This window comes from Meriones unguiculatus, chromosome 18 (genome assembly GCF_030254825.1).
Source record: "Meriones unguiculatus strain TT.TT164.6M chromosome 18, Bangor_MerUng_6.1, whole genome shotgun sequence".
Classification (NCBI taxonomy): domain Eukaryota; kingdom Metazoa; phylum Chordata; class Mammalia; order Rodentia; family Muridae; genus Meriones; species Meriones unguiculatus.
The window spans coordinates 73,631,182-73,655,995 of record NC_083365.1 but is presented as its reverse complement, the minus strand read 5'-3'; the positions used below and the strand labels follow the sequence as shown (position 1 = coordinate 73,655,995).

Here is a 24,814-nt window from a genome sequence, read left to right as displayed (position 1 = left end):
GTTAGAATTTATGATGGCAAAGTGAAGGCACAGTGGCCAGCAGCTGGAGCAGCAGCTGAGCGCTCACATCTGTATCCACAAGCATCACATCTGTATCCACAAGCAGGAGGCAGAGAGCACAATGGGCATGGCACTTGGCTTTTGAAATCTCAAAGCCCACTCCAAGGGACACACCTCCTCCAACAAGGCCACCCCTGCTAATCCTTCTCAAACAGCGCCACTAGCTGGGACCATGTGTTTAAACATATAAGTCTCTCCTGGCCACTAAAACTACCACACTCACCCATGCTAGGCAAACACTGCCAACTGAGCCTAGCCACCAAGAGGTTCCTCTTCTAACAGTAGACTCTTGTGCACTCAATTCCGGCTTGACTGGATGTCTGTGCCAAGCACTTCAAAGACACCTGGAAGGAATGAGACCCGCCAGCTTCCCTCCCGAGGACCTAACAGGAGGTGGCCAGGACAGTGACTGCAGAGGTAGAGGGCTGGGGAACAGCACTCCTGGGTGAGGAGGGCTTCTGAGAAGCGTGGGCCAAGGGCAGTCACTTTCCAGAGACGATGCTTCCCCTGCTTCTGAGGTTGGCTGGAAGAAGCCTGGACATACATTTCTAGACAGAGAGTCCTTAAGGAGGGACCAGCTGGCTTCATCTGAGAGTCAGAAAAATAAGTTCCCTAGGCTTGACCTGAGTAGTGGGGGCCTCACAGCTGGGGCCTCATGGACCTCAGGAGGAAATCATGATTATAAGAGAACTAGGAAACTACAGGCTGGTTATTAAGCCTCCAGGTGAAATGCCCTGGTTATAATTAATGTGAGCTCAGCTGGTGTGCTGTCCAAGAAACCTACCATGATTTCGGAAACTGGAGACTCCGTGTTGTTTCTTAAAAAGAAAAAAAGAATGTATTTTCACTCATGTCACCGATTATTGTTGTGATGCATATGTGAAAATAAACAAAAACAAAACACGGCCTTTAAGTGAATACTGACTTTAAAGCTTCGTCCCTGTCACCCTAACCCAGCCTTCTCGCCCACTTTGTGAATGGCAACCACAAGGAGCAGCTTGCACACGATAGAGCATGCACACGTATGCAGTCCACACGCACACGTATGCAGTTCACACACACGTAGCTAGCTATGAAAATGAAAAGTAGACCTTTCTCCACATATTGTCCCGAACCCACTTTTCTCCCAACTCAAAGCCAAAAACATTTTGCAAATCCCTTTCTCATAACCCAGTCTGTTCTTTCTAGTGACTTCAGAGTTTTGTATTGGCACTGTTTAACAGCCTATGGGAGATTGAGATTGCTTCAGCTTTTGTCATTTTGAGCAGTGACTTGCATCTTAGTGCCTGAGTGTGAATCCTGGGTTTGAGATGTAGGGTTTACTATTTTTTTAATAAGAGACAAGAGCTGGAGAGGTGCCCCAGTTGGTAAGTTCCCTGCCACACAGACGCCAGGAGCTGAATTCCAGCCCGAGGGTCTCTGTTCAAAAGCTGGGCATGGTGGTGGGTCTTATTATCCTCGCACTGGGGAGGAGACGGGCCCTGGGGTTCTCTGGTGCGTTTGGTCAGTGAGAGACCCTGTCTTAGAAAACCAAGGCCGGGGGGGGGGTCCCTTAGTGGTTAGAACAAACACTTTTCCTTAGAGGGCAGACTCCATTTGCAGAGCCCTGTCAGGCAGCTCACACTGTCTGTATGTCCAGCTGCAAGGGGTTCTGGCTCCCTCTGGCTTCCACAGGCACCTTGCACTTACATTCCCACACACAAAGACACATGTACATGTAATTAAAAAACAAAATAAAAACAAACAAAAAACCCACAAAGATTTATGTTCTTTTTTGGCTTCCATGTGTACACACACACACACACACACACACACACGCCCGCACGCACACACACACACACACACACACACATGATCACACGCAGAGGCGGTTAAGCCATGAGTTTTGAATTCCTTGTGTCCTAGTCCAGCGTGCATCCTGGGTAGGAAGGAGCGCCATTTGGGCCACAGTGTGAAATAGACCTGAGACCTGCCAGTCTCTAGGCATGGCGGGTGGTTGTAATCACCGGCCTGTAATCTTGGTTGTTTGTGGAGAGGCTGCGGGGACTAGAAATGCTGCCAGCCCCAAACGCGCACGCAGGAGTGAGGAGCATATGCAGGAAATGTTACGCTCACCTACTTTATATGCACGTGCGGCCTGGCCCGCTCCCCAGGCGCTCCCCACTGTGCGGGCACAGCTGCAGGGCTGGATTGGGTTGCTTTGCTTAATGTCATGAGTAACTAAAGCCAGGGACAAGGCTCACAAACAAAAGGCTACACAAAGCCCGGCCTTGCTCATAATGAACCAGCCGTCCTGCTTCTCCAGAGGCACGGTTGTCTGCAGCTGTGGTGAGCACCGTCAGAATCAAGTACACACTTCTCTATTATGGAATTGACATTTGCAAATATCACATCCCATTAAAGATGTGGGGGAGACGGGGCTGATGAAAGCTTTGGGGAGAAAGAAAGGACTCAGAGTCGTATTTCTGTCTGTTGTTTTTATCTTGAAACAGTCCATCAAGACTGGCCTGGCTGAAGTTAGGGGGAATGTCACAGCATTTGAGGCTTGCCACGTGCTGTCTGAACATGAGCAGGGGACATGGGGGAGGGTGCAGATTTGGGGGGGTAGTCGCTTTCATCAGCTTTACCCAGGATGCACGCTGGACTAGGACACTCAGTCTTCATGTCCTACCTGCTGCTGATCCGGGATATGAGAGCAGCATACACATTTTAAATGGCACTTAATCAAGTTTACTGACAGGATTTCATGTAGCTCAGGCTGGCCAGGATGACCTTATGCTTCTGAGCCTCCTACCTTCACCTTTGAGTGTTGGGCTTACAGGTGTGCAGTGCCACACTTAGTGTAGAGTGTATGGGGGCTGAGGATGGACCCGGGGCATCATGTATGTGAGCTAAGCACTCTCCAGCTGAGTGGCACCCCAGGCCCCTAAAAGGGCACTATTTTGTGGCAAAGCAAGACAAATCCAAATCCTCTTACTCCCTTCTATACCTCAGAACCACACTGTGATAGAAGATGACAATAAAGACAATAAAGAAAAAATGTTCACTAAGGCTCAGGAGAATCAGAACATCACTGAGGAAGTGTGGAAAGGTAGGCAGAATGCTTTCTTCTCGGATTCTGTGTTTTATGACACTGGAGCGGTCCATTTCAAAGGAAGCTTGCCAGGGAGCTACCTCAGTAGTTGAGAGTGCTTGCTGCTGAAGGGCCCAAGCTCAGTTCGCAGTACCATGAGCTCACAACTGCCTGGAGCTCCAGCGGCAGGGATCCAACCCCCTTTTCTGGTCTCCAGGAGCGCTACGCCCGTGTGTGCAAACCCACACATAGATGTACATACACATGATTTTAAAAAAAGTCATCAAAGGAAGAGTGTGAGCTATGTGCATTTGTATGTGTTCATGCTTGTGTGCTGGGGAAATTTATTGTGGGAGAAAGTAAATTTGCACATTAGTGACTTTCCAGACATAATCACTTTGATTTATTCTCCTCCCAGCCCTAGAGAGAAGGCCAGGTTATTAGATTTAGTTCCACAGAAGGCATCTGTTAGTGAGTTAATGAAAAAGGCTGGAAGCCGTTGTTCAGGCTTCTTCTCCCACAGAGTACAAATGGTCTGAGAGGCTGACTGAAGGAGGTCTTCTTTGGATTCCTCTGAGATCCATTTGATTCTGGGAGGGCAATCTAAGAAGGTTTTCCTCTCTTTGTCATCTGCCTAAATCGGAGAGTATGCACAGTGGAAGATGGGTGATAGCTGAGGAGACTGAGGCAGCTCTAGAATGCACTTTAAGGGGCACACTGGGGGAAGAGGCACGTGGTGTTCCTGTGCCTGTTGCTTTTGGTTTGAGACTCAAAGGTGTCTCCGTTGCTTCTCTTGTGGTGACAACATACTGACCAAAGTGACTTAAGGACATGGGTGTTTATTTTGGCTCTCAGTTTGACAGTACAGTCTTCCCATCATGCCAGGAAAGCCATGGTGGCAGGCAGGTGAGGCAGCTGGTCGAATTACTCCCCCACCCCCAACCAGGAGAAAGAGAAAGACAAGCATTGCTGGTCGTTCTGTTCCTCCTTTGTATCCCATTCAGAAGCCAGCATCTGGAGTGATGCTGTCCACCTCAATAAGCCTGGGCCAGAAGCTTCCTCAGAGACAGCTCCAGACACTCGACTTCCATGTGATTCTAAAGCCTGGAAAGCTGACAGCCATGTTAACTACCACAACCAGGGACATGACTCCTAAAGGATCCTGGGAAGGGCTAGACTGGCTGCTGTGTTGCGAGTGGCCTTGGTGACCACCCAGTGTCACGTAGCTGACTGCATTTCTATGACAGTCTGGGCAACAACCCTGCATCTCCCACTTGAGTGCAAGTAACTTTCCTTTTGATAGCTCTCCAAAACCAATTGTATAAAGTATGTGTGCTCTAATATAACAGGGTTTCCTGGTTTTCTAGTTAGTGTGTATTCATTTACAAAGGGAAGCATATCATAGTGTGAAAAAACTTTATCCTGCCATCCAAAGAAAAGGATGAAGGTGGATTCTTTTCCTTCCTCCATCTCTTTTATACATGCCAAGGTTCATACGCTACAAAGCTGGGTTCATATATGTGTTCTGTTGTCTCTCCTGCCTCCATCTCCGTGGAATTTTCTAGAGTGAGGATTCTTTGTTATATAGAAACTCCTGGTGGACTCTAGGTGTCTGTGAATATTGTATGTTCTGAGTGCAGCATCTTCTCTTTCAGTAAGCGCTTGTGTGTGGGCTGATGATGCAGCTCAGTGGGTAGAGTGCTAGCCTACAAGCACCGAGCCCTGGCTCAGGCCCCAGCACCACCTAAGCAGGGCCCTGATCCCAGCACGCCCAAGGATACAGCAGGAGGCCCAGAAGTTCATCCCTGACTGTGTAGTGAGTTCCAGACCAACTCAGACTACATGGGACCCTGACCCAAAGCAAAATAAAACAAAATTGTGCAGGTTTTTGTCCTGTTACACAACCTCTAATATAATTGCACAACTTTGCATCTATTTGTTTATTTTATCAGGAACAAAATTTCTTCAAATGGGCTCTGATCAGAATTGTTTTACGTATTACTAAACTATCCTCTGAGGGGATTGTGGCCAGCATCCGATTTCACTTAAAGAGTTGACAATTTAAGAGGCAAAATGCTATCATTAAAACGGAAATGGCTTTTAAAGACATAACCTCAGCCCAAACTGATTGCTTAACTAGTCAGGATTTTCTGCAGTGTTTGTTGAGCTTGGGTTGACTCACCTGGCTTGCACTTTCCCATCTTTGTAGAAATGTTCTGATGGGGCTGCCCTGCTCAGACAGCGCAGTGGGTGAGAGTACTTCCTGTGAAAGCATGCGGATACAGGCTTGAAGACCCGGCATCCCGGCATCCCGTAAAAGGCTGGGCATGGCCGCATGTGCCTGTAACCTCAGCAGGGGAGGCAGACAGGCTGAAACAAAGCAGCAGGAGTCTGGTGACTGAGAGAGACTTGCCCCGGCAGAGTGATAGAGGAAGACGTGTGGGGCCTATTCTGCCCTCAGGTGTGAGCCCATGAACACCTGCACATTCACGAGAATGTGTTCTCCCATAACTAACACACACACACAGGGTCGTGGGAAACTTGTCAAATGCTTTGATAAAATTAAAGATAGAGCACTCTAGGCAAAGTCCTGACTGACTAAGTTGAGGAAGCCATGGGTGGGAGTGGGGAGAAATTCTGCCAGTCCCATTTGTTTGTGGTAAGACTGGGTTAGACCTTCCTCGTTTTGAAGAGTAGCCATCCACACATCTGAAGCAAGCCTTTTTAAGATTCTCATCTCCAAGATCTACTTAGAAATCTCAAGAGGTATTTCTAGAATCTTTTCCTGCTCTTTCAGACAGCTAGTGGATTCTCTACACTAACCTGAATGATGGTTCAGTGTTTGGGAAGATGTAAATGGGATCCATTTAAATGGAAGTGGCATGAGTGTGTGTGTGTGTGTGTGTGTGTGTGTGTGTGCATATTCTACTTTCATTCATGTCTGTTGTTGTGATAAAATATCCTGACAAAAAGCAAAGATTTATTTTAATTCATAGTTACAGCCCCCTGTTGCAGGAAAGCCACAGCTTAAAGCAGCTGGTCACCTCCCATCAACAGCCCAAGGCAGAGAGAGAGAGGAAGGCATGCCTGCCTGGCACTTAGTTATATTTTTCTATTCTTATACAGTCTGGGGCCCAAGCCTGGAAAATGGTGCCATCAGTTTTCAGTCTGGGTCTTCCCACATTCACTAACTTAATTAAGACGCCTCCCACTCAAACACCCGAAGCTGTCCTGATCTAGATAGTCCCTCACATTCACTAACTTAATTAAGACAGCCTCCTACTCAAACACCCGAAGCTGTCCTGATCTAGATAGTCCCTTCTTGAGATCTCTTTCCAGGTCATTCCACGTAGTGTCAAGGTGACAAAGAAAATGAACCATCACAGCATGGTTGGAAAAACTTGTTCATCTTTTTTTTAATTGATATAACCTAGACTTTACAGTGGGGGCACCAATTCCTGTCACCCCCGATCAGCTTAAGCATGTGAAATTGCCTTAGGAAATGCTGCTTAAACTGAAAGAGATGCTGAAGTTACAAGTGGTTCCCTCTCATGAAGCAGAGAAAGATGTCCAGGCACAGACCAAGAAGGTTGAGAAGCTGGGGAGAGAAGGCTTTCCAGGTTTTCTCACAGATGGATTTGGAAAGACAGCATTAATAATTTAATACACACACACATACATCTAGGCACACATACACACATGTATGCACACATAAATATATTATACATATGCACACATACCTGTAAACACTAATGCCTTATACATACATGGACATACATGAACACAAATGACTGTGTATGCATACACATATACATTTACATACACATGAATGTATATGCACTTACAGGAATCTGTCCATACATAAGCATATACATGCATCTCTATATTGCAATACATACATATATATACACACACACACGTTTACATATAAACAAATATTCCTAAATCAAAGTAAGGTTTGGGGGCTGCAGCCAAGAGTTGCTGTGCTGGTGTGCACATGGGAGGTTTGGGGTTTATTTCCTAAGCACTGCAAACAATAAAACCCAGACAAACAAATAAACAAAATAGCAAACTAAAACTAAACTAAACAAATTCCAAAACCTGGAAATGACCCATCCCCACTGTCAGCCCGGGTCAATCCGAAGCTGAGCACCCCGTCCTAGCCCTTGCCTGTTAGGCTCAGTTTTTGGCATCTGACCTTTTAACAAGCTGGTGGATAATTTCCTAATTGATGTTTGATGGTGTTCACACACACTCGGCCTGCCTCCTCACCGAGCTACAAGCCATTAAATCAGCAGAGGTTGTAAATCGCGTATCTCTTTCACGGTTCTGAATCAGGACCTTTTCCCCCACAAAGCACGTTAATGGTTAATGAAAGCACTGTGTACACAGGATTCAGTCTTAAACAGGAGCCCCTCATTCTGTCATTCGCTTAACTACCTTCGGCTTTAATAGGGCAGATTGAATGCGGAGCTGCGATTACCCAGCGCCTCATTAAGCAGCCACTGCGAGGGTGGGGTTGTCCCTCCCCATCTGTCAGAACACCAGCAGGCGGGTGCTTAGGAAGGGAGTGGAGTTCAGAGCTGCTGGAGCACACACACACTTTTCTCCCTTTCAGTGTGCATGGGATTTGATCTTTTCCCTCTTGTTTTTTTTTTTTTAAGCAAACAGCAGATTAATTCAGAATCAATGGGCAGACAAATTAGAGCAAAATGGGGCAGCTGGAATGAGCCTTGGACGAGCTGATATAGAATAATTATGGGGTGGCGATAAGAGCCTTTGCTTCTTATTACACCCTAAATCATTTGGCTAGGGTTGGCAGTGGGTCCATACAATGCTGGGTATCTTGTTGGCAAAACAATGAATGAAGAACAGTGAGTGTCAGATCTGTGACCCCAACACAACACGGACAAGTGGACTCCATGCGTATGCCGTAGTTTGAGAGGTTTTGTGTGGGGGTAAATAGCCTTCCATGTACACACAATCCGCAAGTATTAAAAACTCAGTTGACGTTAGTGCCTAAAGTATTCATAATACTTGTTATTATCACTGTCATTCCTTATAATTATAAACATTTTTATTATGTGCAATTAACATGTGTAGTTTTTTTCTCCTTTCGGAGCTTCCAGGTTTTTGATTGGCTGAGCCTTCTTTATGTGTGTGTGCAGGTGTGTGTATGATGATGCCAGAGGTCAGCCTCGGGTGTGCTCCTCAGGAGCCGTCCTGTTTGTTTTTCAGACAGGGTTTCTCACTGGCCTGGAGCTCACTGATTTGGCCAGCCCAGCTGGCCAGCCCCCGAGATCATCAAGCCCCAATCTTCCCAGTGCTGGGATTTGGAGCAGGCACTGTCACACCTGGCTTTTTAATGTGGGTTCTGAGGCTCAGCCTCAGGTCCTCCTCATGCTTGAGAAGCAAGTGCTTTGTGAACTGAGCCATCTCCCTAGCTCATCGCTGTCGTTCAAACTCTGTTATCAGGTCCTGTGCTGAAAAACCTCCGTATGAAAACTCATTTATCAGAGTCAAATAGCTGGTCCTGCGATGCAGATGATGGAAGGGGAAAAGAGGAGTGCCATAGCTTTCTTGATGTCGTGGTGACTGGAAAACTCCTATAGTTTGCCTGGCATTCTGTTTCCTAAGCCTTGGCTCTCAGTGGCTCCCTCCTGCCTTTCCTACAGCAAGAAGGTGGCTCACTGGAGTCTAAGCCGCCCCCTCTTAGAAATTACATCGCTGTGGTAGTTCCACAGAAATTAGGGGAAGGGTTCCCTCACAGAGACACCTACATCTTTAATTAAAGCGTTAACAAATGAACCTTTTGGGGGATGTTGTTTCTGTGCTTGTGGACTGTATGTTATATCACATACAGTTAGGTGCATGTGTATGTGTCTACGCAGGGATACGTACACACAAGTGCAGGTAGCGGTAGGCCCAGAAGAGGGTGTTGGGATTCCTGGCACTAATTTACAGGTGCTTGTGGGCTCCGAGGTGTGGATGCTGGGAATGGAAATCTCATTCTCCACTCTGCTGCTTCTTTTTTGTGACAGGGTCTTTCACTGGCCTGGTTGGTTAGGCTGGCTGGCCAGTGAACCCTACAGTGCTAGGGTCACAGCGTGTCCCACTGTCCCCTGCCTTTATGTGGGTGCTCGGGATTGAACTCATGGCCTTGAGCTGCATGCATCTTACTAACTGAGCTACCTCTCCAGGCCCAGAAGTGCATTTTTAATGGGAGCCTTAGCATTATGTGACTCTAATAATGGATTTCAGTGGAACTTTAAATTCTAGAATTTTTTAGGAAGTAGCTCTCCATGAGGTAAAGTCTTTTGTATTAATTATTAAAACACTTTCCCCCAGATTACAATGCCATGAAGCTCCAGTGTATTGGTGTTCAGAATAACTTAAAACAGTCTTGCTTAGATAAGCAGCTTCCTAGGAAGGAAGGAAGGCAACTCAATTGGTAAAGGTCTTGTCTTGCAAAGAGAAGGCCCTAAGTTCAATCTCCAAAACATAAAGCCTGTGTGGTAATGTGTGCTTGTAATCCTGTCCCAGAGCAGGCAGAGACAAGGGTCACTCCTGGACCCTCTGGCCACCCAGCCTAGCCTATGTGGTTATCTCCAGGCTAGTGAGAAGCCCTGAATAAAGACCTGATGGGCAGAACAGCCCTTGCGGCCATCAAACCAGCTTCCTAACTTAAGGAATGCCCAGCATTTCTTCTTAAATGCTCTGTTTCCTCTGTTTCTCTCCTCTCCTGCTGAGAAACTCTAGCTTTCCTTCAAGAGTAGAATATGTAGGTCACAGGGAAGGTGCAGAGGTAGACAAGAGATGGCCACAAGCCTGGTGGACTTGACAGCCAGCCAAAAGCTCCCTTGTAAGGGGTGTTCGGAAGAGAACCCACAGTTGTGGACGGCTCATCAGAAAATGCTTATAGTCCCCTAGCTTGCTGGTGAGTTAATACCTACGTTCAGTTCTTGCATTGTGGTTGCACAAATAAATATGTACCTCAAACCTGTTGACTTAAAATAAAAATTGTTAATGAGCCAGAAATCCCTTTGCCACATCCAGACTAGAATTTCCACTTCAGCAGTTGTGCAACTGAATGAAAACTGCTCATATTTGGCAGGAGGGAGCCATAGTTTTCTACGCATCCTCAATGTTCATGACTTGGGTGGAACCCAGGGCTCTTGATTCCTGTGTAGTGTGTCTCTGGTGGCCAGCACTCTGCTCTGTTCAGGTCAGCTTCAGAACAAACACAGGTTCAACCACGCAGCTGCCAAGGGCAATGAGGTAACTCGGTCACCTAACCTCCCCTGAGTGGCACACTGGAAGTGCTCACGTTTGGATCTAAGGATCTAACCCCCCATGAATGTTCTTCTGTAAGAAGCTTCTTCTTTAGGGACAGACTCCCAGAGGTGACTCAGAGCGAATGAACAAATTTAAGCCAATTACTTTAACTGCTACAATCAAGTAGCTTGGAGGGGGGGGGGGCATTGATTCCACTCAGCAAGGCACACTAGGAAGCGTGTACACTGAGTGCAGAAAAGCTGGCCATGTGTGCTTGGGCGTAGGTGGGTGGGGCATGTACGTGTGTGTGTGTGTGTGTGTGTGTGTGTTCAGTACCTTCTTTCATCATCTAACTATTTCATGTGTGTATGTAATGTGGTATGTGGGGGGGTGCACAGGTAGGGGGACTGTATGTGTATGCACTCGGAGGCCTCGGGTTGATAACAGGGGTCATCCTGAAGCACTCTCTTGACTTGTGAAAGCCAGGTCTCTTGATCAAACCCCAAATTTGCTGATATGCCTGGGCTCCCTAGCAAAACTGCTCTGGGCATCGTCTGTCTCTGCCTTCTGAGGTTAGGCTTACAGGTGGCCGCTACAACCACGCGGCTTTTAAGAGAGTTCCGGGGATCCGAACCTAGCTCCTCATGCTTGTGTGGCAGCACATAACTGAGTCAGCGCCCCAGCCCTCCACCTTATCTTTAGAGTCAGCCTCACACTGAGCGTGGAGCTCATCGGTTCAGGTAGACTGCTGGTCAGTGAGCACGGGGTCTCTGCTCCCCGGCACTAGGACTGCCAAGGAGTACCACCATGTCAGGGGTCAAGGCAGATGCAACCATTTCTAAGCAGCCCTAGACAGCGACGCAGCCAAACCAGCTGAACACTCCTGGTGTCAGCTTGAGGCGGTGTCTTTGCTGCTCAGAGCCGATGGAGAACACAAACAAGCCCCCAGGACAGCCGGGCACTGTGGCCTCCCCCGTGAAGAGGTGCTGAGATAACCCCGCCCTGCACCCAGGACTTATGGCTGAGAATAAGTGAGTGTGAGTGGCGGAACAGTTGTCTGCAGGCCTGCTGGGAACCTGCCTGCTTCTGGCGTCAGTCTGCTCCCCTTTCTCTGTCGTAGAGCAGCCATGAGCATGAACTGTGTGGCCCATCTCCAGGGGCAAAGGTTTAGCCTGGCTGGTGATAGTCAGCAAACGCGCGGACCTCTGTGTTACCGTGACAGGTGTTACTCTGATCACAGAGTATGTCTCCTGTCTCCCACGTGCTCTGCTCTAACACTGTCCCTCCCACTCCCGAGGCAGCACCCCATTGCCTGGCCACAGCTTGTGATTCACCTTCAGGCAGCAGACTCTCTGGAGGGGTGCTGCATTGCTCCCGAGGCCCTGCAGCCTCTGACAGATTCTAAGGGGGCACTTCATCTGGAGGAGGTCAGCCGGTGTGTGGGAAGTCTGATTTCCCCCGGGGACATTGGTTAATCAATCTGGTGGTCAGCTCCCACCAGCCCTCCAGCCATCCCTGTTCTGGGATGAATTATCTCAGTCATCGTTGCTGGCTTCGTTTTGGCTTAAAGTTTATGCAAAGAGTGGCTAGGGGTGAGGCTTAATCTAGAGAGCTTGCTTAGAATGCACAAAGCCCTGGGTTCCATCCCCACACCCCACACACCAGGAATGGAGGCACACATCTGTCATCCCAACACTTGAGAGGTAGAAGCAGGAAGATCTGAAATTTAAGGTCATCTTTAGCTACATATTAAGTTTGAGGCCAGCCTTACATGAGACACTATCTCAAAAAATATATATATACATATATATATAATAAAATCTATATAAGAAAAGTGGTCAGCTCTGGTGGGCCAGGTGTCTTGGTTCTGGTTAAGGCCTAATGACTTGTAGTCTTCTGTGGGACCCCGCAACACAGCGGGGAGGGGCATGTGCCCAGTCACCGTGGAGTAACGGATGGGCCAGGTTAGGTCCAGCTGTGCTCATGACACAGCTGGCCCGAGTGAGATTTTGAAAATACAGATCTAATGATCTCACTCTGCGTTCAAAGCTAGGCTCTACCTAGCTTCACTTGACTGTACAGCTCAGCTTGGCACAAGAGGCTCCTTCGTGGGGACCCTCTTCCACCTCTCACCCGCCTTCTCAGCGAGGACCCAGTGCGGACCCTTCCCTCTGGACAGCTGTCCTTTCTTGAAAAACAGAAGAATAACCACATCCGTGTCCAAGGCTTAAGTGCAGTCTGTGTGCTGGTGACTCCCGAAGGACAGCCCCACCTGGACGTATCTCAGAATCTAAGCTCCTACCTCCAACTGCCTTCTCGTATGTGGCCCCGTCGGCTGGGTGCTTTCGTAGTACACAGGAAGCCCTGGGTTTCACCCCCAGTATCATATAGACCAAGAATGGTGGTCTCATCCCAGCACTGGAGAGGTGGGGGCAACAGAAGGATCAGAAGTTCAGGGTCATCCTTAGCTACATCGGGAGTTCAGGACCAGCTTGGGCTACATAAGACCATGTCTCAAAATAAAAATACTATAGGATGTGTCCAGTTGGGTGTCTGAGAGAAGTCCCTAACTTAGTGTCTCACTCTTCCTGGGGGCCCATCTCAGGGAAGAACAGCTCGCTCTGTCCGTTGCCCAGGATCTGAAGCCGTGCATCGTTCCTGGCTCCTGTTGGTTCTGAAGCTTGACCGAGCCTGTCCACCGCACTCAGGACAGCTCTCCAGCCAGACTCACGTCCTCAAGTTTTACCATTCTGATCCCAGCTTTCTTGGTCCCACCCTCACCTGGCCTGCGTGTTGTATCAGCCCCCTGACTGCTCTCCCTGTATCTGCTTTGCCAAAGAGAGCAGAGTCCTGCTGAACTATGCCACAGACCATCACGTCCAAGCCCCGCCTCCCAGTGGCTTCCTACCCTACAGATGCCACACTGTGCCATGGCTCCAAGAACTCACAGGGTCCAGCCCTACCTCCTCATCTCTTCCTTTATGCTTTTCATTCCCCTTTCCCCTTCCTTCTCCTCTTAGAGGCTTGTTGTATCCGCATTATGCCAGGAAGACTTCCACCTCAAAGTCCTGTCATTCCTCTGCCTGGAAGTTCTTCCCCCAAGCCTGTGTACCTCTTGTTCCTGAGAGTAGTTCCTGACACCAAGTGGGTGTGCAGGGTTAACAAGATGAAAGAGGGAATGCTGATGTGTCCCTGAACTGTCTTTCCCAGGAAACACTTGCTGCTCTTCTTTATTATTGAAATTTTGTGTGTGTGTGTGTGTGTGTGTGTGTGTGTGCACCTGTTTGTATGTGTACTGCGCATGAGTGTGGGTACACACGTGAGCTTGTGTGTGTTTATGTGGAGGTTGGAGGTCAGCATTCAGTGCCTTCCTGACTTTCACCCTACTGTTTGATTTGCTGGGCTAGCTGGCCAGTGAGCCCAGGAGTTCACCTGACTCCACCTCCCCACAGTGCTGGGGTCACAGACTCACAGGGATCTGAACTCAGGTCATCACGCTTACATGGTGGAAGCCACTTTACCCACTGAACCATATCTCCAGCCCCCACGGGCCCCATAATTGCTCTCCTTTTGATTTGTTCACAGTCAGCTTTCTCTCCCCTCAGACTTATCCTGTGAGGTTTAAATCTTCCTTTCCCCACTTCTTGAAGAAGGGACTATGACGTATGTGTCATGCCCTAGTGCTCAGAAGGTTTCTTGGCATGAGGTGGACCTGCAGTAAGTAAATACTTCTCAACCGTGGCCTGGTGCTTACTAGGTGGGCCAGCACGTACAATCACAGCAGGCCTGCCAGGGTTGAGGGGGAGCCCGCCCCTCTTTCCTGGTTAGCCGGCTGCTAACCACCGCCTTTGGGTATCTGCTAGGTGTGTTCTCGGCAGAGACCAATAGCAGGTCTGTGGTAGATGCACTCAGAATTTCTCTCTAGCAAGTTCTCAGGTGATGTCGATTCTGGCAGTGTGTGGGATACACACACACACACACACACACTGGTTGCATGGGAATTTCAGATCAGTTCTGAGCCACTGGTTGGGGTTTACATGGATGGCATGTTGGGTATTTCTTTATTGAAGGGGTGGGAGGGCATTTGTTCTCTTTAACTCGGGAAGCTGTGCAGGGTGTAGGCAGGAGGGAAGAAGAGTGTGTATTCTTTCTCCAGACCTCAGCACCCCTTTCGCTCAGCTAGGCCTGCTGTGTGTGGAGGAAGCCAGTTCCCCTCTGCTTCTCAGACCCAGAAGTAGTTCCGTTAGTACCGACGTGGAAGAGGTCACATTTGCTTTGTTTGCTTCCGACCCAAATCTTTGAGGCATTCTGGAGCGTCTAGAGGGGTGGCAGTCACATGACATGGTGGCCAGAGTTTCTGTTGAATAAACTGGCCTCTAGGAGGTCATTAACTGAATCAGATTCTTCTTCTTGTGGAGTGTGTGTGTGTGTGTGTGTGTGTGTGTGTGTGTGGCTTGTACATTTTCCTCTGTGTAGGTACATGTGTACGTGATTACGCATGTGGGGAGGCTAGATGTTGACATCAGATATCTGCCTCAATATATCTCTACTTGGTTTTGTGTTTCATGTTTAAATTTGTGTGTGTGTGTGTGTGTGTGTGTGTGTGTGTGTGTGTGTGTGTGTAAGCCACACGTGTGCAGGTGCCCTCAGAGGCCAGGAGAGGGTACTGGATCCCCTCTGCTGGAGCCGCAGTTGGTTTTAGAGCCAAACTCAGGAACTCTGGAAGAGCCGTGAGTGTTCCTAGCTGTGAGGCCAGCTCCCCAGTCCCTCTACACTCGATTTTTGAGATGGTGGCTCACTGACTGGAGAGCCAGTGGCTCAGCTACTTGGTTGGCTAATGTACTCTGGGATCTAGCTGTCCTTTCTTTATGTGGCTGCTGGGACCCAAACTCAGGGCCTCCAGCGTTTTACCCTCTGAGCCTTCTGCTGGCTCCTCAGGCTCTGTTTCTAGGTAGAGTTCAAGCCCAAGCATGACGTTGAGCCAGGCCCCCTAACGCAAGGCTCTCTGACTTTGTCCCCTTGTGTTAATGAAACCCACATCTCCCTCCCCATTCATAAACTACAGAAAAACAAACACCGGGGTGTGCAGAGCCCTCCCAGGGGTTCAGGAGCTGCTGTGCACAACTCCCAGCGCCTGCAGAGAAAGCTGCTGTGTAAACACAATATATTATTAATACAATGTTAAAAAATAGCATTGCAGCCTGAGCTATTCATAGCCGCTTCAGGCTGCAGGAGCAGCAGGACTCTGACACACAGGCCCTGACACTGATTTGGGAAACAGGGGCTATGGTTTTCACATCTGTAACACACTGAAAAGAAGAAGAAAGTGAGACTTTAGAAATATTTGAGCCCATCTTAGGTACACTGGTAGCACACATACCAGGTAGGCTGCAGCTTGCACGTTCCAAATGTAACAAACTGGATGTCAAACTTCTTTTGACTTCTCAGTACACGTTAGTGCTGCCGTACGGTGGCTGGTCCGAGGGCACAGGGCTGAAGGTTAGGAGTCCCCTTTCTTTCCTCGGACCTGTCAGGAGCTGCCTTACACTCCTGACGAGACACTCCCAGGTGGGTAAACTAGTAATGGTTAGTAATTAGCTTGGTTATCTAACTGGTTACTTGGCCATATCCACTAAACAGGTGCATACAGGGCACCGGCTATATGCTGCTGTAGAGACTGGGGAATGGAAGACAGATTATTACCTATATTTGTTCCCCCCTCTCTCCCTCTCTCCCTTTCTCTTTGTGTGTGTGTGTAGGCCAGAGGTCAATCTCAGTCATCTTCTGTCATTTACCATCTTTCTTTCACTGAACCTGTTGCTCACTGGTTTGGCTATATTAACCTTCGGCAAGCCCCTGGGATCCATTGCAGATAAGAAATTGACAACATACCAAAGAAAGGATCCCCTTTATATAGATTAGTGAACAGTGGGTTACATTGGGGTTACTTATAGGAGTGTAGGTGACTAAAGGCAGCTCCATCATTGAAAAGCCCACCCCAGCATGGGTGACAAGTCACAATAGTTACACCCCAGGAGCTCCCTTTGTAACCTTCAGGCAGCTCCACTGAAGAAACTCATCTGTTCTAAGCAATTGTTAGTTTATATAACATTCAAGAAGGGTCCTTGTGAGTCTTGTAAGTTTCAGGAGTTTCCTTAGATCTGCGGGTTTGTTGACTTGGTAAGACTTGTAAGTTTCCTTTACTTTCTGAGGATTACTGAGCTTCCCTCCAAGGGGAAATGTTTAATTTAGAGGAAACAACTATTCAACTGTCCGTGTTCTTTTTCTTACAGAGCCTGTGTCATCTTGGGGGTGATCTTTCTTCTGTCATCTATATGCATAGTGGTCAAAGCCATCCATGACCTTTCAACAAAGCTGCTCCCTGAAGTGGTAAGGTCCTTCTGTCCTAGCCTCCTTCCCTGAAGTTCCCACCTTGATTCTCACACAGGATTGCTGCAGTGGTTGTGTAAGGGAGGCCGTTGAGCTGATGGAGAGAGACCATACAACACTTGTAGGGGCCAAAAGAACTCACTGCAGGAACACAAATGACAGAGCAGAGTGAAGCTCTGGGTCAGACAAGACTTCACATAGTTGAGCTGGTGCTACCTTCCATGTCCTACTCCTTAGGCCTTTAGACTAGTTTTAAAGGAAGATGTCTTTATTTTCGTCAAAAAGAATGGAATTGTATCTATGCAGCTATAATCCTGTCTGTTGTCTGCACCCATCTAATGATTGCTGTGATACGGATTTCTGTTTTCTTTTCACCTCAATGCAGCATGTAAATCTATTTCCATTTGGTTTCCTAGCATACCTGACATCTAGATATATAAGCTAGAAGACACAGTTTCTGACAGAGATGTTTCTCACTGTCTTGTCGTCTGGTCATTACTTTTAATGCCTTCTTCCCCTATCCTCTCTGGATATTTTTGAAGGTTCCTGTTAGGCAGCCTTTGTAGAAGTCAACTGATTTGGTGATGAAGATGCTGACATTATAATTTTCACATTCAGCTTCTTGCCAATGTAAATGAGACACATTGGCCTGTAGGATGTGTTTGGATTTCAGCTTGACCACAGCACACCATTTTGTATAATTCAGGATGATTAAGGAGACTGTACGTTAATCATTTGGATGACCTATTGCATTTGTGCTTATATAATGTTGATATAACTCTGGAGGTAGGACCTTGTGAATTTTGTAAATTTTAGGAGCCTTCTACTTGTGAGTTTTGTTGACCTCCTGCACCTTGTGAGTTTCTGTAGCTCCCTTAGTCTTAAAGAGCCTTGCTCCAGGAGGCACTGTTTCAATTTGGAGGAAAAATCCATACAACTGCCTATGTTCTGTTTCTCATAGATCCTGTGTCATCTTGGAAGAAACCCTATTCCTCTCTCTCTCTCTCTCTCTCGTGCACAGAGAGAGACAGATAGACAGACGGACAGAGACAGATGGACAGAGACAGAGAGGGAGACAGAGAGACAGAGACAGAGAGATAGAAACAGAGAGTTAAGGAAAACTTAAAGAGATATTCTACTACATGCTTCGTAGAGGCATCCAAGTGGCTGTTTACATTGTTTTTTTTTTTCCTCCCTTTAAGCCATCTCTTTCTTAGTCTATCAGTACTTTAGCACCAAAATTGGCCTGAAGCTGGTTCTCCCTCTAATCTCTCAGGAAATAACAGAAAGGAAAGGTGGAAAGCAGGGTAGGAAGGTACCTACTTAGTGTATTCAGTCATGTTCAGGAGTGGCGTTATCACAAGGAAATAGCACTACTGTGTCCGTGCGTGGGCTCTTTCTTTTCTGATGATGGCATTATCTCTCCACAATCTGCCCAGCTGCTGCAGCTCTTATACCTGTCTATCCTCTTCATCAAACTCTACGTCACATGTCCCATTTGGTTAGAATCTGAATCTGCTTAATGTAGAAGGCACCAAGTGTGATTATGTATGTTACATGTCAGGCAGCGGACACCCTGCATTTTTCAGAGGATGTGAATACACCTGGATTTGAAGAACTATCACTAGGTAGGGGTTTTTATCACTGTGCCAGGTGACACATTCATTTATGAAGATATTAAAGATTAATTTCCAGCAGGCATAATGCCATGGGATAAATGACTTTCTTGGAGGCCTCTGTAGAAATGCTCCCTGTTTTTCCTCTCGGTCACAGAAGCTGTGTGCAATTGCTCATTATCCCGAGGCACGGGCGCTCTTAGGTGAAAAGGCCCTGTGACACTGACCCTGCCTCACTGTATCAGTGTCTAAGGATCTGCCCATATCAGGTTTAAATGGTGAAGAGCCACAAGACGGGCCCTGTCCTTGGAGGACCCAAGGCTACTGTGGTCTTCTTATTAGTTTTGGGGTGAGACTGAAATAGACCACTTCGTGGCTGTTCCGCCTATGGCTGGTTTTGGTTTTAAGCTTTTAGCATCATGAAAAGTTAACAAGGAGCATTTGCGCTGCAAAGTGAAGGCTGCTCTTTGCCAGCACATGGGGCCAGTTAATGCCACCAGGGCATAGAAAATTATTTATTTTGAATGCCTGCGGGTGGGGACAGGGATGCATGCGTGTGAGGTCAGAGGACAACCCCGGGTGTTATCCTCTGTCCTTTGGGATGGCATCTCTCATTGTCTTAAAGCTCATTCTAGTCAACAATTTGACTAGAATGGCTGACCGCTGGGCCCCAGCATCTGTGCCAATAGTTCCACTTTTCCTGTGGGCTCTGGGGATGGAGCTCAGGTCTTCCTGCAAGGAAAGCCCTTTACCAACTGAGTCATCTCTCCATCCCAACCCCTTTCTCTTCTTAAGTCAGCATATAAAGTAGCAGGTTTCCTCATGATGCACTTACTCTGTGTTGGCTGCTGTCCCAGGGCCCTGTGTCCCTGCACTCATAACCCTTTGTACCTTCACCCCTTCCGGTTTCCTGTCACTCTCCAGCCCTCTCCCTTAAAGCCTCTTTGCTTTCATGATCCTCTCATGATCTGCTTTCTAGTTTCCATAGCCACACACAATCACTCCCCCATAAATATACACATGCAGAAAGTAGAAGCCACGCTCTGCTCGTGAGCGAGAACACGTGGTGTTTTTCTTCCTGAACCTAGGTTATCTTACTCTTTCTCCTGTTCCATCCATCTTCCTGTAAATTTCATTTTTAAAGGCTAAATAGAACTCCATCATGTACATGGACCACAGTCTCATTGGTTGATGGACATCTAGGCTGGTTCCATTTCCTGGCTATTGTGAAAAGAGCAATAATCAATATGGATGAGCCAGTGTCTCTGTAGCAGGGTGTAGAGTCCTTTGGGAATATGCCACAGATTTTTTAGTCAAGTGTTCTGGTTCCTTTGCTGTGTTCCAGAGAAGTTTCTAGAAGCCAGTTACCAACAGGCAGGCTCCCAGTTCTTGCCCTGCTGTGACTCAGGATGAGTGTTAATATACAATGCTTCATGTAAATTAGATTTGTCAACTCAAATGCCCAGAGAAATTATGCCTGTGCACAAGACGGAGAAGTTGGCAGGGTTTACGGTGGCTGGAGAACATGTGCCTGTTAGAGGCCCCAGTCTCCTTCAGAGTTGCTGTGCTGGAGCAGAGAGTAGAAACCTCTGCTGAACAGAAACCTCGAAGGGCAGGGCAACCAGCTCAGTGGGCCAGCAGAAGGCCTGAGCTCAGTCCTCAGGATGGCTGAAGAGCGGCCAGGCGTGCCTGTGATCACAGCATCCAGGAGAGAAGACAGAGGCATCCCTGGCACTCTCTAGCTTGCTGAATTGGTGAGTTCTGGGTTCGGTGAGAGATCTTGAAAAAACGAGGTGGAGAGAAATAGGGGGACACACCTGATGTCAGCCTTTGGCACGTACTCCTGTATGGGAGGCCCACCTGCACACATGTACAGATGTGTAACACACACATGTGCACACAAACACATACACACATGCATGCATGTGCACATGCATAACACACATATGCAGAAACTTGTGAAAAGGAAATTGAAAGCTTGGTTTGGAGTGAGTGGATGATGTCACAGTGTCAGCTGCACTCAGGGAGTTTGTCACCTCTTGTAGGGCCTGGACCAGATCAGGGGTGGTGTTCTTCTGGTCCTCAAGCTAATGAATGTCCCTCCCCATCACACCTCAGCCTCGCCTCTCAGATCCAAGCATCTCACATCTGAGTTCTGCCCTGACAGAATCGAGGTCTGGGAGCCGGGTGTGGCTCACAGGTAATGCTTGTCTAGCATGTGTGAAAACCTGGGTCTAGAGGTGCACACCTGTTACATAACCCCAGCACTGGAGAGGCAGAGGTGAGAGGACTAGAAGTGAGGGTCATCCTCAGCTACATAGTGAGTTCAAGCCCAGACCCAGATACTGAGTTGCATGAAACTGTCTTAAAAAACAAAACAAAAGTCAAAGCCAGTTGCTTTGTTTTAATTCTGCGTGCACTTTTCAGAGTGAGAGTCAGTGCTAGAATGGGTCAGTGTGTGTGCTTGTGCATGTATGTACGTGTGTGTGTATGTATATATATGCCTGAGAGGCTAGAGGAGAAGACTAGACACTGTGATTGTGTATTCTCTGTTGCTCCCCACATTATTCCCTTGAAACTGGCTCAGCGTGTGTGTGTGTGTGTGTGTGTGTGTGCATGCATGTGTGTGAGGATAGATACGCCTGTGAGACTAGAGGACATTGTGTATTCTCTCTTGCTTCAGACATCATTCCCCTGAGCCTGGGTCTCTCACTGAGCCTGAAGCTTGGTGTTTTTCATCTAGGCTGGTGGGTAGCAAGCCCCAGGGATCTTCTTGTCTCTGCTTCCCTCCACCCAGGTACTCTGGTTATGACTGGCTTTTTATGTAGATTCCGAAGTTTGGACTCAGGGCCTCATACCCACTAAACCATCTCCCCAGCCTGCAACATCTCAGTTCTTGACAAGAAATCCGTGTAGCCAGGAGCTACCCAGCTGCCAAGCCAGCTGGCTCGGAACCTCCAGGGTGTCACCAGCCCCTCGGGTTTGGCTGGAAGAGGAACTGGAAGAGCCCAAGTCGTTTCTGGGGTGAGGCCTGAGCAGGCCTGTGGGTGCTGCGCTGCCTCCTCACCTTGCATCAAGCGCACCTTTGGTTAATGAGGCGGATTCTGGAAGACGGTTCTCTGCAACTCTGCTCTGGTTCTAGAAGGCAGGCCGGAGTGGCTGTGTCGTGACTTGAAGCCAACACTTGCTTGATGCCAGCAGGTTCTGGTATTGGTTATGTGGGTCAGTTGGTAAGCACTGGCCTTGCCTAGGTTCCGTTCCCAGTACTGCCTAAACTAGGGATGGTAGAACATGCCTGTAGTCCCAGTACTTGGGAAGTGAAGACAGGTGGATCAGAAGTTCAAGGTCAACACCAGCTACACAGTGAGTTTGAGGGCAGCTTACATGAGATCTCATCTCTAAAGCAAACAATGAATAAATAAATAAGTAAAGAAACTGCGTTGGGCAAGGTGGCTCACGCCTGTGATCCTAGCACTTGGGGAGGCAGAGGCAGGCAGATGGCTGTGACCTGGAGGCCAGCCAGGTCTACAAATCGAGTTCTGGACAGCCAAGGTACACAGAGAAACCCTGTCTGGAAAATCAAACAAACAAACAAAAGAAACTAACTAACTTCTGGACTAACTAAGCATCTTCAAGAATCAGTGCAGGCGATGCCTACTGCATCTTACTGAAGTTTTTCATTGGTGAATACAAGTCACACATATCCGTGGTGTGTGACTAGACACCACGTGTGTCTAGTCACTAATCACACCATGTGTGATTAGACATACGTTGTCTAATGCTGAGATGGATTGATTCATTAATTTATTTCTCTCTTTCTTTGGTCCTTTCTATTTTGGTCGTGGGTTATTTTAAAGAGTCACATCCTGTTTTGGCCCCGCTGCACCCGCTGTGACGAGGAAGGCAGGTGGTGTGCTTTCTTTCTTGCCGGGACGTGGGCTCTGTAAGCTGAAGTCTACAGTCTACAGTTGGCTAATGGCAGAGTCTGGGTTGGAACCCTGGACTCTCCTGCAGGGCTGCCTCCAGCTCCTGCCTCCTGCTGCCCGCTGGCTTTCAGGGCTTCCCCCTCTTTCCTCTACTCCTCTCTTCTTCCCTCCCCTTCACCCCTTTTCTTTTCCTTTCTCTCTCCTTCTTTACTCTGTTTTTTCTCCTCCTTCCCCCTTTCCCGCTCTCCACATGTGAACTCGAACATGTGTGACCTCCCACACGACATGTAAATAAATGTGGTTTTTAGCAATGTAAACTCATCCTTTCCCCTCTCGCTTCCTGCCTACTGTCTGTCCTTGTATGCACCTCCGTACCTTCGTCCCTGGCGTGGTCACTTGTATAGTAGTTTATCTAGAAATATCCCTGCCTTTACCTCCCCCCAGCCTGCCCCTGACAGTGGATTTTCTTGAGCATAGCTTTGGCGCAGCGGTCCGTGACCTTTCTGATGCTGGGACTGTTTAACACAGTTCCTTATAACATCATTTTTTGTTGCTACTTCATAACTGTAATTTTGCTACTCTTATGAATCATAATGTAAATATCTGTGTTTTCTGATGGGCTCAGGTGACCCCTGTGAAAGGTTGTTTTACTCCCCCAAGGGGGTAAAGACCCAAGGTTGAGAATCACTGCTTTAGAGCCAGGAAGACTCTGACAGAAGGGAATGAGAGAGAATGGTTGCATCTGAAGGAGACAGGGATAAGGGCGTGTTTCCACGGCCTTGCCATCCATTCAGTGGCGCATTGGCCTGAAACAAGGGTCTCACATGGGGAGTGTGTTTCTAAAGGTTCCGTGTGTCCTCTGTGAGCTCTCTGAGGCTCATAGCATGGGTGTTAAAGTTGTGAGAGCAGGGCTTCTAATTGTAAGCTTAACTCCCATATGTTACCAGTTGGAGCACAGAATTTGGGGTGACCTGAATCTGTGTTCCTGGGCCAACATCACTTACATTTGGCTGCAGAACAAACTGTGTCTTGCTCCCTTTGAGGTGAAAGCTGTTTTTGCATGGACATAATCCTGCCTCTTTCTCACTAGGAGAACCTAAGGTAGTTGTTTAATCTTTTTTCTGCCTCAGCTTTTTGTTATATAGAAGACCAATACTAACGTTACCTTGTTGATGAAATTAACCACAAGGCATCGGGCATTATTTTCTAATAATTAGAAAACAGCAGAAATCCGACTGGTTGGTTAAGTGCTTTCCTCATATGAGGACCTGGGTTCAACCCTTGGAGCCCAAATTTAGAAAACCAGGTGTGGTGACATACATCTGTAACCTCAGGGCTGAGGAGGTGGAGGTGGGGTAACTTTGGGGCTTGCTGGAGGGTCAGCCAAGCCCTCCTGGAGAGCTCCAGGCCAGGGAGAGATTCTCTCACACAAACGGGTGGATTGTGGCTCTAAAGAGAGATGGTTCTGTGATAAAGAGTGCCTGTGTGGACATTGTGAGCACTGGAGTTAGGATTCCAGCACCCACATAACAAGGCAGGTGTGTTTGCAAAGCAACTGCTTGAAACCTCAGCTCTGAGGGGCTCCAGACACGAAGACATTGACTGAGGCTTGCTGGCTTCCAGCCTGGCTGAGATAAGAGGTTAGAGAGAGATCCTGCCTCAGAGCAAAAGGCAGAGTCACAGAAGGCACCAGATACCCTTCCAGCCTTTTCATGCAAGTACAGGCATGTGCACCTGTAGACACATGTCCATAGACTGACTCTCTCTCTTACACACACACACACACACACACACACACACACACACACACACACACAATTAACTAAGAAAACCAATCAACTAACTGCCTGCCTGCCTGACTGGCTAGCTAACTAACTAACTGCCTGTTTTTTTAAGGTAGCAAGGAGCTGGGCAGGTGGCACGTGTCTTTAATCCCAGCACTCAGGAGGTAGAGGGTGAGGATGTCTGAGTTTGTGGCCAGCCTGGCCTGCAGAGTGAGTTCTAGGACAACCAGTGTTACATAGAGAAGCCCTCTCTGGAAAAACAAAACAAAACAAAAAGGTAGCAGCATCCTGAGGAATGACACTTGAGGTTGACCTCTGATCGTCACATGCTTTCACACACACACACACACACACACACACACACACACACACACACACAGAGTACACAGTCATAGAATATATCAATGTTGATCAAAGTGTGTACTTGAAACACAGATGCTGTGCCTAGCCACCAATGTCCTCCTCGTGGGGCCAGTTAGGACTCCCTCTTCGATCTGCATAGAACAATTGAGTTGCTACGAAAGCAGGTTTTGCTCTCCTGAGTGTGACCCAGACACTTTGCTGACAGTCCTGTTCGTTCTCCTGGACTATAAATAGACAGTGTAAGAAGACAACGTGTTTGATTAGACAGGAAAGCTAGACAGTGGGCTAAATGTGGCAGCAGTCCCCAGAGACAGCCGGGAAGAGGAG

The 24,814-nt window shown here is 47.9% G+C and overlaps 1 protein-coding gene across 1 annotated transcript in view; it reads left to right on the top strand.

The window, feature by feature from the left end:
* The window catches only part of Tmem163 (transmembrane protein 163), a 161,674-nt gene that overhangs the window by 115,637 nt on the left and 21,223 nt on the right, over positions 1–24,814 (top strand). The window contains 1 exon segment of the mRNA XM_021641417.2: positions 16,702–16,798. Coding sequence (XP_021497092.2) covers positions 16,702–16,798 — 97 coding nt within the window.